This window comes from Gouania willdenowi, chromosome 8, assembly GCF_900634775.1.
Source record: "Gouania willdenowi chromosome 8, fGouWil2.1, whole genome shotgun sequence".
NCBI classification, from domain to species: Eukaryota; Metazoa; Chordata; class Actinopteri; order Blenniiformes; family Gobiesocidae; genus Gouania; species Gouania willdenowi.
In genome coordinates this window covers 10,793,647-10,806,873 of record NC_041051.1, presented here as the reverse complement: position 1 = coordinate 10,806,873, position 13,227 = coordinate 10,793,647, and the positions used below count along the sequence as shown (strand labels likewise).

Below are 13,227 nucleotides of genomic sequence, written 5' to 3'. Positions count from 1 at the left end.
TATCAGTACTCTTTACCCCTCTGATAACAGGGAACCTACCCAATAAGCATCAACCAGTTGTGGAAATGAGTCGTTAGTCCAAACCCTAATTACTTTCAATTTCATTTAGAATTTCATCTGTACTCACTGTGATTTTAAGCAGCATTTATATATGATTACTTTTTTAATCAGGGCAAAGAAACGCCAACGTCTGATGAAACAAAGGTATGAGGTCATTACATCATCTTTAGGATTGAGCTGCAGCCAGGGTTGGCGTCAATTACAATTATGTCTTCAATTATCCATGTACAGTTACAGTGATCAGCATTTTTCCCAATTACAATGATTATTTTTCCCCTGAAACTCAATTACATTCTCAATTACTAAAGTTCAATTACAATTATTCACAATTACTTAGCCTTTAATAAAAAAGCTCATAAAACGTAGCGTTTTGACCCATGTATTAAATCAGCTGTAAAATACAGTAAAAAATATGATCTATCATCCAATTTATTTCTCATTTCTTGGTGATCTTGTTCGGCTTCGTAATCAATGACAATATTGGTATTAATATTTTTAGTGTGGGCGTCTGAGCCTTTTTGTGTCAGTATAGCCTTAGATTTCAATGTTGTTTTTAAATGATCCTAAAGAAACATATTATAATAATTATTGATTACGTTTGAGTAAGCCATAGAACTGTTACATGGTTGGTTCAACAGGTTTACATTTAATTAAATTGCAATTGACCGTTTTTATAGAATTCCCATGCCAAATACAATTACAAAGTCAATTATCTGAACTCAATTACAATTAATTTACAACAAAAACAGCAACTGATTTTTTTCAATTATAATTAGTTATAATGATGCCGTAATTGTAATTAATTATCAATTACAATTATAATTGACCCCATCCCTGTTGTATCTGAATGTCCACCCTCTGTTAACCTGGTTAGACACTGGACCGATAGATACCCTCGTAAACCAGCGTGCAGCACATTCAGACAACTCTTGGTAGTTTCATGAAAGTTTATTAAATACCTCATTTAATTAGACATGCTTGAAATGCAAAAACAAAAAAAAAAAGTAATCTCGGTTTCATCATTAGGGAAAAGCTTATTTGGCTTAATCACAAAAAAAAAAAAAATGGTAATAGTCGTATTATTTCAGCATCAGTGCAGCTTAGTTACTAGTAACACAACATGTTTTTTTTTTTAGTTCAGCAAAGGCTGGGTCACTCATACACAGTATCTGTGAACACACACACAGTAGGATATACAGCTGTCAGCATAAAGACAGGCATCACTGAGGACACCACGAGGGGTCCTCAGACGTGAGTTAAGGACATACTGGTCACAGGTGGAGTCTCAGACGCTCATTTATTTGTTTTTCGGCTCTTGCTAGAATTCATGTCGCTCTTGGTTTTCTGCAGTCGTGAGAAGATCTCCTTGAACAGCTGCTTGTACTCAGGCGTGTTCTGGCTGAGCCTCTTGTCCACCTGCTCCACCTGCCTGCTGATGCCCTCCAGGGCCTCTGGGGTGGAGGGCGTGTGGGGGGGCGTAGGGGGGCCTGAGGTGGATGGCCCTGCCATGCAGTAGTCCTTCATGGACAGATCTCTGGACACGGGGCGTGACGTCTGAACGCCGGCGTGGCACAGGCTCTCCTCGTGGCGTCTACATTTCCCCAGCAGCTCCTCGTACTTCTCCAGCAGGGCGTGGTACTGCTCGTCCACCTCCCGTAGGATGGACATCCCCCGCTTACGCACACCGTTGGCATGGAGGGCGTAACTTCCTTGTCTCCTACCAGATGCGTCCCTGGCAGAGATGGCGTTCAAGGCGGTGTCGCTGCAGCTTTTCCTCACAGGACCTCCCTTGTCTCCAGGTTCTCCTTCTGCTCCATCCTCCACCCCTGTGCTCTCCTCAGGACCGTCCGTCTCAGGCCCGTTGCTGAGCAGCGTCTCGAGGCCGTCCTCCATGTCCCCGATTAGACACATCCTGGATTTCCGGAGCTGCTGCATCTCCTGAAGCTCCGCCTCCAGCTCCTGCACCCTCAGCTGGCAGCCCTCTGCCCCCAGGAGCCGCTGCTCCAGCTGTTCAAACTCCTGCAGCACCGTGGTGCACTCTTGCTCCGCACTCTCACGCTTGGACCGCTCCGAGGCCATCGCCGCACGCAGAGAGGAGACGATGTCCCTCAGACGGTCGTTTTCTTCATCCAGAGGTCGACTCTCAGCCAGGTCCACACTGCCAGGGTTGGCCAGGAGGAAGCCATCTTCATACCTATCAGAACCACCAGAGATGAAGTTAGAGAGGCATCACACGCAAAACAGCAGCTGGACTTCCTCAGGGCTTTGATAAGTGATACCACTAGCTTTGCACGTACCAATAGAAACACTTAAGTGCGTACCAATAGACGCACTTAATGAAATAGTATTCAGCAGAGGTGGCAAAAGAACAAGTCTTCAGTACTCAAGTAAAAGTATAGATACTTGAATAAAAAATTACTGGTAAAAGTAAAAGTATTTAAATTGCTCACTTAATAAAAGTAAAAGTAAAAAAGTACATGCTACTAAATGCACTTAAGTGAAAAAAGTACAATGTAAAACAAATGTCTGGGTGAGGGGGGAGGGGAACAAGGAGGAGAGACTCAAAGTAGCAAATGGAAAGAGTGGGGAAGAGTTGATTATTTTAAAGTGAGAGTGTGATGTGAAGTAGCTGTGTACATTATGCTTATTGTGTTACGTACTCGAGCCAGTCTGGTGACAGGTGTGAAGCTTAGGTGTAATGGTGGTGGCTGTAGACAGAGGGAAAGAGTGAGTGGTAATACTTAAAACTAAGGTTTAAGGTCTAAGGTTAAGCCCACTACGAGTTTTATCCCACAGGCCAGTGCATCGTAGAACAATGTACTGTATGTGCAAAAACCGCTACTGCAAACCCAGCGCACCCCGCCACCGACCCCAACCCCCAACCCTCAACCCCAAGGCCCCCCGCCATGGCGCACAGCCCCATGGCAGCAGAGCTCCAGGGCACTACCAAAGCAGGGACCACCCTGCGCCGCACCCACAGGCATGCAAGGACGCGGCCCGCTCCATCCGCTCCAGAAGACCCCCGCCAGGACCGGACCAGCCAGCCGGCCAATCCCGCCGGACCCCAAGAGCGCCCCCCCCCATCCCAGCCCACGAACCGGCCACAGTCCAGCAGGACCGCACAGCCCCAGACGGCGCAAAGGCAGCAGCGCAGATCCCGCCGCCCACCGGACAGCAAAAGCCACGAGGCAATGCCCCCCACCAAAGGACGAGCAACCGGCGGCCACCACCGCAGGAAGGAGGCACTCCAATGGCACACACCAAACAAATGTCTCTTTTTTTTTAAGAACTAATAGAATACTGGTACATGGAAACAAGTTAAATCTGTTACATTTTTGGACTTTCTTTGTGTGTAGGCATTTTGTTTAGTGTTACTATTGATTGTCAATGAAGAAATGCTTTTAAGAAGATTGGCATCAAATTGAAAATTTCCTCCTGTTTGTCACGCCCCACCTGACCATTACCCACCAGGGGGCCGCGCCACACGCTTTCAAAAGCACTGTATTAATCAAAGAAAAGTGAGCGCCAATAAATGGTCAAAGCACCATTGTAGCTGTGTGATTTAAAGATGCAGTGCCCTTGTAGCTCTATGATTTAAAGGTGCAGTGCCCTTGTAGCTGTGATTTATAGGGGACATATCATGGTTTTAAATCCTTTCTTTTTAGAATTAAATCATACAGTTGTGGTCTATATAAAGCGGAACTGCAATGCTTGGGTCTGAATTCCTCATTATTATAGCTCCACAGGCCAGTGGCGGATGCTTTAAGACTACAAGGGAACCTCAGCTTCCCCTAAAATCAGTGGTCAAATATGTAGTGTTGTGTGTACATTTCATTGACTAAATATATGACAGAACACATGTATGTTTAGTTCAGAATCAGCTTCTTATAACAGGAAACTGACAGTGACAGCGTGACGTTCTTCATTCATTACCGCAGCGTCACAGTGTTAATAAACAGTGGTGAAGTTCAGCTTCAATTGACTTCAATGGGAGAGGATTTAGTGGTTGATCCACTGCAGTCAAACTAGACGCTCATTGGATAAATGCTCGGTTATGACGCACTTAGTCCCGCCCATCGGACGCCGGGCTTCACAGGAGGTCTATGGAGCAGTGGGCTGGATCTGTCTGTTCCGGACGCTGGAATAATGGATGATGATTGGATGATCTGTCTCAGGCTAATTCAATTTTGATTGACAGCGAAATGAGCCAATCAGAGAGTATGACGTTGTCAGCACACAGGCGGGTTTTTCAAATATTTCAGTCCGTTGCTCTGTGTTGACACAGAGACTTTGCTGATCCTCTCATAGCGAATTAACTTCTGACAAACCTAGTGTCTGTTTTTGGTGTTTGTGGAGACTGTTACTGCTTGTGTTGTGAGACTTTTGACCAAACACTCACACACACACGCAGCAGCTGCGCGCGTGCGTGTGTGTGTGATAATCTACAAATAGTTGTTGACAACAAAATGTGAATTCTACTAGAATTCACATTTAAATAAACAGATACATTTTCTGAAGTAGGCAGAAAATGAGCTTCCCCTGCATGAAAGACCAGCAGCCGCCACTGCCACAGGCCCCTTTTCTACCCCTTTTCTGATGTGCTTCTGAGAGCAACTCGTTTTGGTGCTGTCTCTTTAAATGCAAATGAGACACTTCATACCCCATCCCCTCCTCAGGTGACACTCGGTTCAACTCCACCCTGCTCGGCCATTTTTGTAGTTTGATAGAAGAGATACGGCTTGTCCATCCAGCCTTACATGTTTGAGCCAGAGTCTGACCCAGCGGAGAGAGATGAAAATGAAGATGATGAACCTGCAGAACCCTAACAAGTGAGCTAACACAAGCGCCGAGCTATTTTAATACAGTCTTTTTGGAGACAAAAACGTCAAAATGAAATGACTAATGAGAACTTTAGACTTAAATTAAATCACGTAGGCCATATCATCAAGGATCTAAAACGAGCACACAGCGCTAACATATGAAGACGGTGCAACTGCTAATGCTAACAAAACAATGACAGGGACGTCTTATCATCACACTTTTTAGCGTTATTTACAGCTTACCGAAGTGCTCTGTTCATCGTCTCCAAAGATAGAAGGAATTGAACCCTCAATCAGACAAAGTCTTTCGGCAAATCCTTCTTTATACTGGTGGAGGTTGCTGAAGCAGTCATCCTTGAAGTGCTTCGCGCACACAAAAATGACCTTACCCACAGATGTGGGTATATTTCCATAAAAAATAAAACTCAACCAGACACTTTGAATAGGTTCTGATGCTGGGAGATGGTGTAATGAAGCGTGTGGGTTACTACATCCAACAACCAAACATTTTGACTTTTCCTCTCGTAACTTCGGCATCCTTGAGCTTGGACTACAAAATAAAAGCAAGAAATAAAAATGGCGGATTGCTCGAAGTGTTGGGCCTGGAGTTGATGTCCTAATTTGGCAGTTCCGCTGCAAATACTGTGATGTAATAGTTCAAAAAACGTAATAGAGAATAGAAAAATCGAAACAGATTGAAAAATATGACCAAAACAGAATATAAAGATATCTACGGAGCACCTGAAGAGACTAATTAGATTTTTTCTGTACTTCTAAGCACTCTAAATATACAACAAAATGCATTTAAGGGCTAAAAAAGTGGATTTAGCATGATATGTCCCCTTTAAAGGTGCAGTGACCTTGTACCTGTGTGATTTAAAGGTGCAGTGACCTTGTAGCTGTGATTTAAAGGTGCAGTGACCTTGTAGCTGTGTGATTTAAAGGTGCAGTGACCTTGTAGCTGTGATTTAAAGGTGCAGTGACCTTGTAGCTGTATGATTTAAAGGTGCAGTGACCTTGTATCTGTATGATTTAAAGGTGCAGTGACCTTGTAGCTGTATGATTTAAAGGTGCAGTGACCTTGTAGCTGTGATTTAAAGGTGCAGTGACCTTGTAGCTGTGATTTAAAGGTGCAGTGACCTTGTAGCTGTGATTTAAAGATGCAGTGACCTTGTAGCTGTGATTTAAAGGTGCAGTGACCTTGTAGCTGTGATTTAAAGGTGCAGTGACCTTGTAGCTGTATGATTTAAAGGTGCAGTGACCTTGTAGCTGTGATTTAAAGATGCAGTGACCTTGGAGCTGTGATTTAAAGGTGCAGTGACCTTGGAGCCGTGCACAGCTCTTTGAGGCACGGAAACGAGTGGATGGTCTTCCTTCGCTCCTTCTTCTCCCTGTGGACCCTGAGCTCCTCCATAGTCTGCAGCTCCTCCACCCGGGTGGTCAGACTGTCCACCTGGACCTGCAACGTTTCCATGGTACCCGTCAACCTGTGTGTGCAGACACAGGGGTGTGTGTTCAAAGGCCTGCCCGATCATTAAAAACGCTTACATCAGCAGGAACAAAAGGTCAGCACCAGTGAGGCCAGTTCCATGACTCGTCAATTATTTAAATCCCTGATTATGATTAGCAAAGCAAGGATCAGCAACACAACAAGCAGCGGCTTTACCGCTGCAGGAATTCCACCGACAACTTTACAGAAAGGTTGTGATTGCAGTGTTTCTATCACCTGTCTATCTTCTGCTGTGACGCCTTGCTCTCCAGCACCAGCTTCTCGTTGGTGATCTCCAGCTCCCTGGCAGTCACATCCAGCTGTTCGTACACCTTAGCGTGCTGCTCGTTCATCTCACGCAACATTTCCAGCTGCTTGGAGAGATACTGCAAGAAAAGGACCAGAAACCTTTAAATACATCAAACATACTGTGTATTAGGGTATTGCCTGGCATCTGGTGATACGATTCATATCCCGATACGATATATCCCGATATTAAAAGTATAAGGCGATTATTGCATCATATATATATATATATGACTTAAGAAACAACTAATCTGTAAATTTGTACACCTTCATGAGAACATTATGTATGAAATATATTTCATATTTTATTTCACTCAAAAACATTGGCTTTAACATGCCATGTGCCAACAACTTAAAATAAATAAATAAACATACAATCTACCAGTGGCTTTTAAACCAACTTTGACTTTAGTGCAACTTAACTGAGGTATATGTCTAGAACAACAAATAAATGCAGAAAGTTACTTTCTTTTTAGATTTTATTGAAAACACACAAGCAGGTCAACATGCCCAGGTTTCAGAGCACTTCTTTGTGCAGTTACAATGTCTCCTGTAGTGGAAAAGACTTTCCTGGTTAAATAAAGGTTAAAAAAAAAAGAAATTTCAAAAAAATCGATATGGATGTATTTTGAATCGATCTGAAAACCACGTGACGTAATATTGCAATATATTGCCGAATCAGTTTTTTCAGCACCCCTACTGTGTGTACTGTGCTCTCGAACCATATAGTCTTGGTGGAGCTACAATTTGAGCCCATTTTTGCATATTTTTTTTTACCCTTTTTCTGCAACTACACTAAACTTACCATATTTTAACCTATTTTCATCACTTTTTCGTGCCATATTTTTGCTCCTTTAAATGCATTTTTCTACATTACTCCCATTTCTGCCACTTCTCTATCGACTTTTAACGCCTTTTCTGCACATTTGATCCAATTTCAAGACATTTCCGACACTTATAAACCCTTTCCGCCACTTTTCCACCTAATGTTGCATATGTTGACCCATTATTGTCACTTTTAACTTCTTTTTACAATTCTTATTTTGACCAATTTAACCACATTCAAGATTTGTCATGGACATTATTTGTCAGTTTAAACTAATTGTTTTACATTAAGCCAATATCGACACTTTGAACCCATTTTACCACTTTTTCTGTCCATTGTTGGCCACTGTAATTTGAAACTTTGAACCAATTTCTGTGGTTTTTATATTCCCATTTCACCACCTTTTTTCACAATTTTTGGTCACTTTCAACCCATTTTATTTCTGATTAAAACAATGATTTACATATTTAAGATGACTATACACTAATAATACACTTCCTGGATGACAGTGGATATTATTCAGATCAATAAATAAATGTGGTTATCACAGATTTAGATAAAATGGACCATCATTTTGCTGACTTTATGGATGCACCTAAAAGCTCATAGATGGCCCTGTCTCCACATGACTGTAATGGAGAAAACTATATTATTTTGGCCACTAATACAACTTAAACAGCCATTATAAAGGGATACTACTGAAGAAAAAGGTGGATTTTGTGCAAAAAGTGCACATCTGGAACCAACAAACCTCGATCTCTTGCACTTGGTCCTCATTGTTGATGTACATCTGTTGGAGGGAATCCTCCAGCTCCTTGTTGCGCTCTAAGAGGGTTTTGCCGAGCTCTGCAGCCAGATGCAGGTCTGTAGAGGGGGCGGAGAGAACGATACCATTTATTTTTAATTCCAAGGAATTATTTTTCAATGTCTGACGTCCTACATCATGCAACATTGCTTGAGATATCATCCCAGTGAGCCAGAGGTTAGCGACCAAAATTCTCAATGAAGGAAACTACATCACTCATAAGCACATCACAAGTCCTTTCAGAACAGCTGATTTCTAATATTTTCTCTTTTTTTTTTTTTTCATTGTTCCATTTATCGGCCAAGGTTGGTTGTGGTTTCCTCTGTGTACTTTCAGCACCCAGGGTGTGACAATTGGGGGCTTGTCCAAGATTTCAACTTGGGACTTCGAACAAATCTGATGCGGGTAAGTCTTACAGCCCCAGTCTGGACAACACCATGATATTCATTCTGTAAAAGAAGATTAACCCTTGAAAAACCAGCATCATATTGGGGGCTTAAGCTACACACGTTGCAGCAACAACAGAAAAGCACACAGTAAGAACAAAATAAACGTAGGACAGTAAGGAATGTTGATATGTTCATTTTTTTAATCTTATATAAATCTGCTGAAGTTGTACAGCTATAAACACAGCTTGACGCATCAATTATTCATCACTGGAGACAAGGGTTTTATCACCACAGTGAGAGCTGAGAGCAATGACAGGAACACTCACATGTGACATAGTAGGTGAAAAACTGGTGACGAGAACAACTATCTGTGTGTTAAAAGCACACACTCGCATGCAGAACTAGGATGGGGCGATATATCGAGATTCAAGATATATTGCGTTTTCAATATAGCCTACCCTACACCAATATATATATATATATATATATATATATATATATATATATATATATATATATATATATATATATATATATATATATATATCGCTACTTCTCAGTACAGCACAGTTACATAGATTACTGAGCGCATCCCAAACAAGACACACTACAGAACTCACTCACACATACTGTCCCTTAGTGGTGGAAAAGCCAAAAGTCTCTCATATTGTGCAGCTCTTTGTTAATAAATGAGCCCGAGTGGTATTTTGCATCAGCAAATTTAATCCTGAATTGTCTTTCTGGTCAGACTTTATTGAGCTAAAAATATCCACATTAATATTGTGTATCATCATTTTCAGAAAAAAAATATCAAGTTATGAGATTTGGTCCATATCGCCCAGCCCTAGTAGGAAAATATAAGGGATACTGGAGCTTGGTTGGGGGGGGGTCCATCCATCCATCCATTTTCATACCCGCTTATTCCCGTTTATCAGGGTCGCGGGGGTCTGCCGGTGCCAATCTCCAGCTCTCATAGGGCGCTGGGCGGGGGTACACCCTGGACAGGGCGCCAGTCCATCACAGGGCAACACAGACAGACAACCACTCACTCACTCACTCACTACTATGGGCAATTTAGAGACTCCAATCAACCTTACAGTCATGTTTTTGGATGGTGGGAAGAAGCCGGAGTACCCAGAGGAAACCCACGCAGCACGGGGAGAACATGCAAACTCCACACAGAAAGGACCCAAGTGTCCACCCCAGGGCTTGAACCCAGGACCTTCTTGCTGTGAGGCGGACGTGCTAAGCACTAAGCCACCGTGCGGGGGGGGTTCCATATTTTCAAATCCAAAACTTGACAGATATGATGCTAATGCTCGGTTAACGCTAATGCTAATATTAATGCTAACTTATTTTAATACTAATACTACCTAATGATAGGCTAATGCAGTGCGACGTGGGATAGCACCTGCATCCTCATTTGCAATTTCATATAAATAGAAAATCATGTTAAATAACCAAATATGTGAAATCAGTTTCTTTTGCTGGTTATTACTCAATATTAGTCCCTCTAATAAAGTCCATTAAAGGTCAAATCAGGATACTTGTCAGACTAATATCACATTTCTCCTTTTGTGTCCCTGATTCAAACACGTGTGCACGGACATACAGTATGCACGGACCTGTATTTGCACAGTCTTCTTATATCTAATGAACTCACTGGACTAGAACAACCATCCGTGTGTATCTGTGTGGGAGAAAAACACACTTGCATGCAGAACCTGCATCGATCTCAGTGATGTTCTACATTATGGATGCTTGGTTCGATACATGTGGATGCAGAGCTGCACGAAGAGAGGCTGAAAGCGGAGACACGAGCATGAGCCGATCACAGTGAGCGTGTGAGAAGAAACACCACAGTGAGTGTTCACTAGCCTCAGGTCCAGATTAGACGTTTTCTGACGCTGACTCCCACACGTGCACAGCGTCGCTTATGTAATTTCTGAGAGTAGTGCAAAGACGGCGAGTCGGGAAAAACTCAACATTGCACGTCGAGAGAAATCACACGCTGATGATGAACTGCAGCACGTTCACGGGTGCGTTTCTGTCCATCTGCACACATGTGATCAGATGCCTGTTCATGTCTGATCTTTACAGACAACAGAAGAACCAGCGACGTCAGCATCTTTTCCAGGAAGAGAAAACAGATGCTAGACTGTGAGGATGATGTTTGGCAAATATGCTTCCAATCGCTGATCCAGACTAAGAAGGTCTCGTCTGGGGCTTCATAATCAGATCAGCCAGGGGTTTAAAGCCTTCAGCATCTGACCTCACACACACACACACACACACACACACGGACACACACACACACAATATGATATCAACCTGCCCTCTCCCCTGTGACAACGATGAGCTCCAAAGCCGCTTTATCTCTCAGGGTCAGCAGGTAATCAGGAAAGGGTGAGACCGACGCACACTCAGCAGAATGCTCGTCTGAGTGCATCCTCCACTTAGGATGTCAAACATGTGGCTCGTGGTCCACATCCGGGCCACTATGTGAGACTTTGTAAAGCACAAAAATGATAGAAAACGACAAGAATCCCACAGCTCAGTTCAAGAAAGTAACCATGTGTGGTTTTTGTAGATCTACTTCTGCCTTTTTAATGAGAAATCTATACAAAACATTCATGTTACCATCATTTATTATTTCTACCTGGACTACCGTAGATATGTTTCCTGTAATTTGAAAGCAAACGGGGTCAGCATGGAGGCTTATAGAGAGAAACATCAAGACTGATAAAGAAAAAGAAATGCTCTGTTTGTTGCATGCACACAATTATATATATATATATATATATATATAATAGAGCAAATACAAAATAGCAAGATGCATGATAAACAAAACTATGTATAAATAGACAAATAAAATTAACTATAGGCTATAGAGCCGGGATATCATGGCCATTTTCCTGAATTGATTCGATTCCGATCAATATGGTTTTTAATCATATTTCGATTTTGATTCAGTATTGATTGATCTTTCAAATTTGACTTAAATATTAATATGATAGTTCCAAACTTCAGAGCCATATGAGCACTAAATAAACTGTGGCGTTACACAGAAGCAGTAGTCAACGTTGCGAACACAAGACTATAGATAGAAATATATATAAAATAGATTCCATTACATATTAATTGATTTTTAGAAACTTTCAATATAATTGATTCAAGATCAATTAAATCGATTATTTATTTAGTTTTTTTACCCAGCTCTAATGGACTATGTGTTGCTTAAACCGTATTTAATCAACACACGTGTTAAATAATTAAAATATTGGACGATCACATGCTGGGCTGTGGCTGTGAGAGTATGGAGGTAGATTTGTGTCTCTATTGTTCAATCAATAAAATATTTTAAATTAATATAATAAAAAAAAAATCACTTAAATAAAAAAGAAAATATTTTCAAAATAAAAATAAAAAGTTCACATTAAACAAAAATACATATTTTCAATCAAAGAAAAAAAAGTGTTCAAATGCAATATATATATATATATATATATATATATGAGATCCAAATAATTGCATTTTAGTTCTTTGATTGAAAATGTGTTTTTATTGAAGTGATTTTTTTTTTTTCAAATTGAACACATTATATACATACATATATATACATATATATATATATATATATATATATATATATATATACATATATATATACATATACATATATATATATATATATATATATATATATATATATATATATATATACATATATATATATATATATATATATATATATATATATATATATATATATATATATATGAGGAGATTTGACTAGTCAAATGTAAATCGGGAAACAGGCAATAATCAGAGTACTGAACAAACAGGTTCATCGTAAACAAGTGGTGACACTCCTTGTTTTTTACACCGTGGTTAATAAAAAACAAGACTAAATAAACCATAATGTGTCCTCACCTTGCTCCAGGTCCCTCTGGTCGTACCACGGCTCCTCTTCCTCCGTAATGAACTCCTCCATCCTTCCCGCACGGAGCATCGGTGCTGCCCACCGTCTCCCCCTGCACCGGCTCACCGGCCGGAAGTGACCGTTAACGGGCGAACAGCAGCAGAACACAGCGGTGGACGCTGGAGCTGCTTTCAATGAACGTTAGATGTGCACTAATAACGGCTCACACGCACGGACGGACGGAGCAGCGCGTTCACGGACCATCGTCTAAATCGAGATGCTGCGTTCAAGGACTGTATGGAAAAGTGACAGCTACTCCTTCGTTCCAACATTTCAAGCCTAATTAGTAACACATCACCGCTGAGACTCGACTGGAAAATATTTAAACTTTTTAAATTAACATCGAGTATAAACCCCATTCTTAAATACGATGAAAATCGAATTTCAGGTAAAAATGCAACTTTCTCATTTTAATTTTTTTTTTAAAAAATGTAATGCGTGCACATAAATTAATTAAAACAAAAGCATTACAAAAAAATGTTGAAATAGAGCATTTATTTGAAAAACTTAGATTTGAAGTTTAATTCTTACTAAACAAAGGGAAACTACA

General features: G+C 41.0%; 1 protein-coding gene across 1 annotated transcript; it reads right to left on the bottom strand.

Annotated features, from left to right (window-relative positions):
- Window positions 1-993: 993 nt before the first annotated feature.
- On the bottom strand, window positions 994-12,707 carry cdr2l (cerebellar degeneration-related protein 2-like). Its single transcript, XM_028455180.1, has 5 exons — window positions 12,629-12,707; window positions 8,253-8,365; window positions 6,607-6,755; window positions 6,203-6,367; window positions 994-2,254 (listed from the first exon to the last, which is right to left on the bottom strand). Exons 1-5 carry the CDS (start codon window positions 12,705-12,707, stop codon window positions 1,354-1,356), a joined length of 1,407 nt encoding a protein of 468 aa, XP_028310981.1. The 3' UTR covers window positions 994-1,353.
- Between the last annotated feature and the right edge of the window lie 520 nt (window positions 12,708-13,227).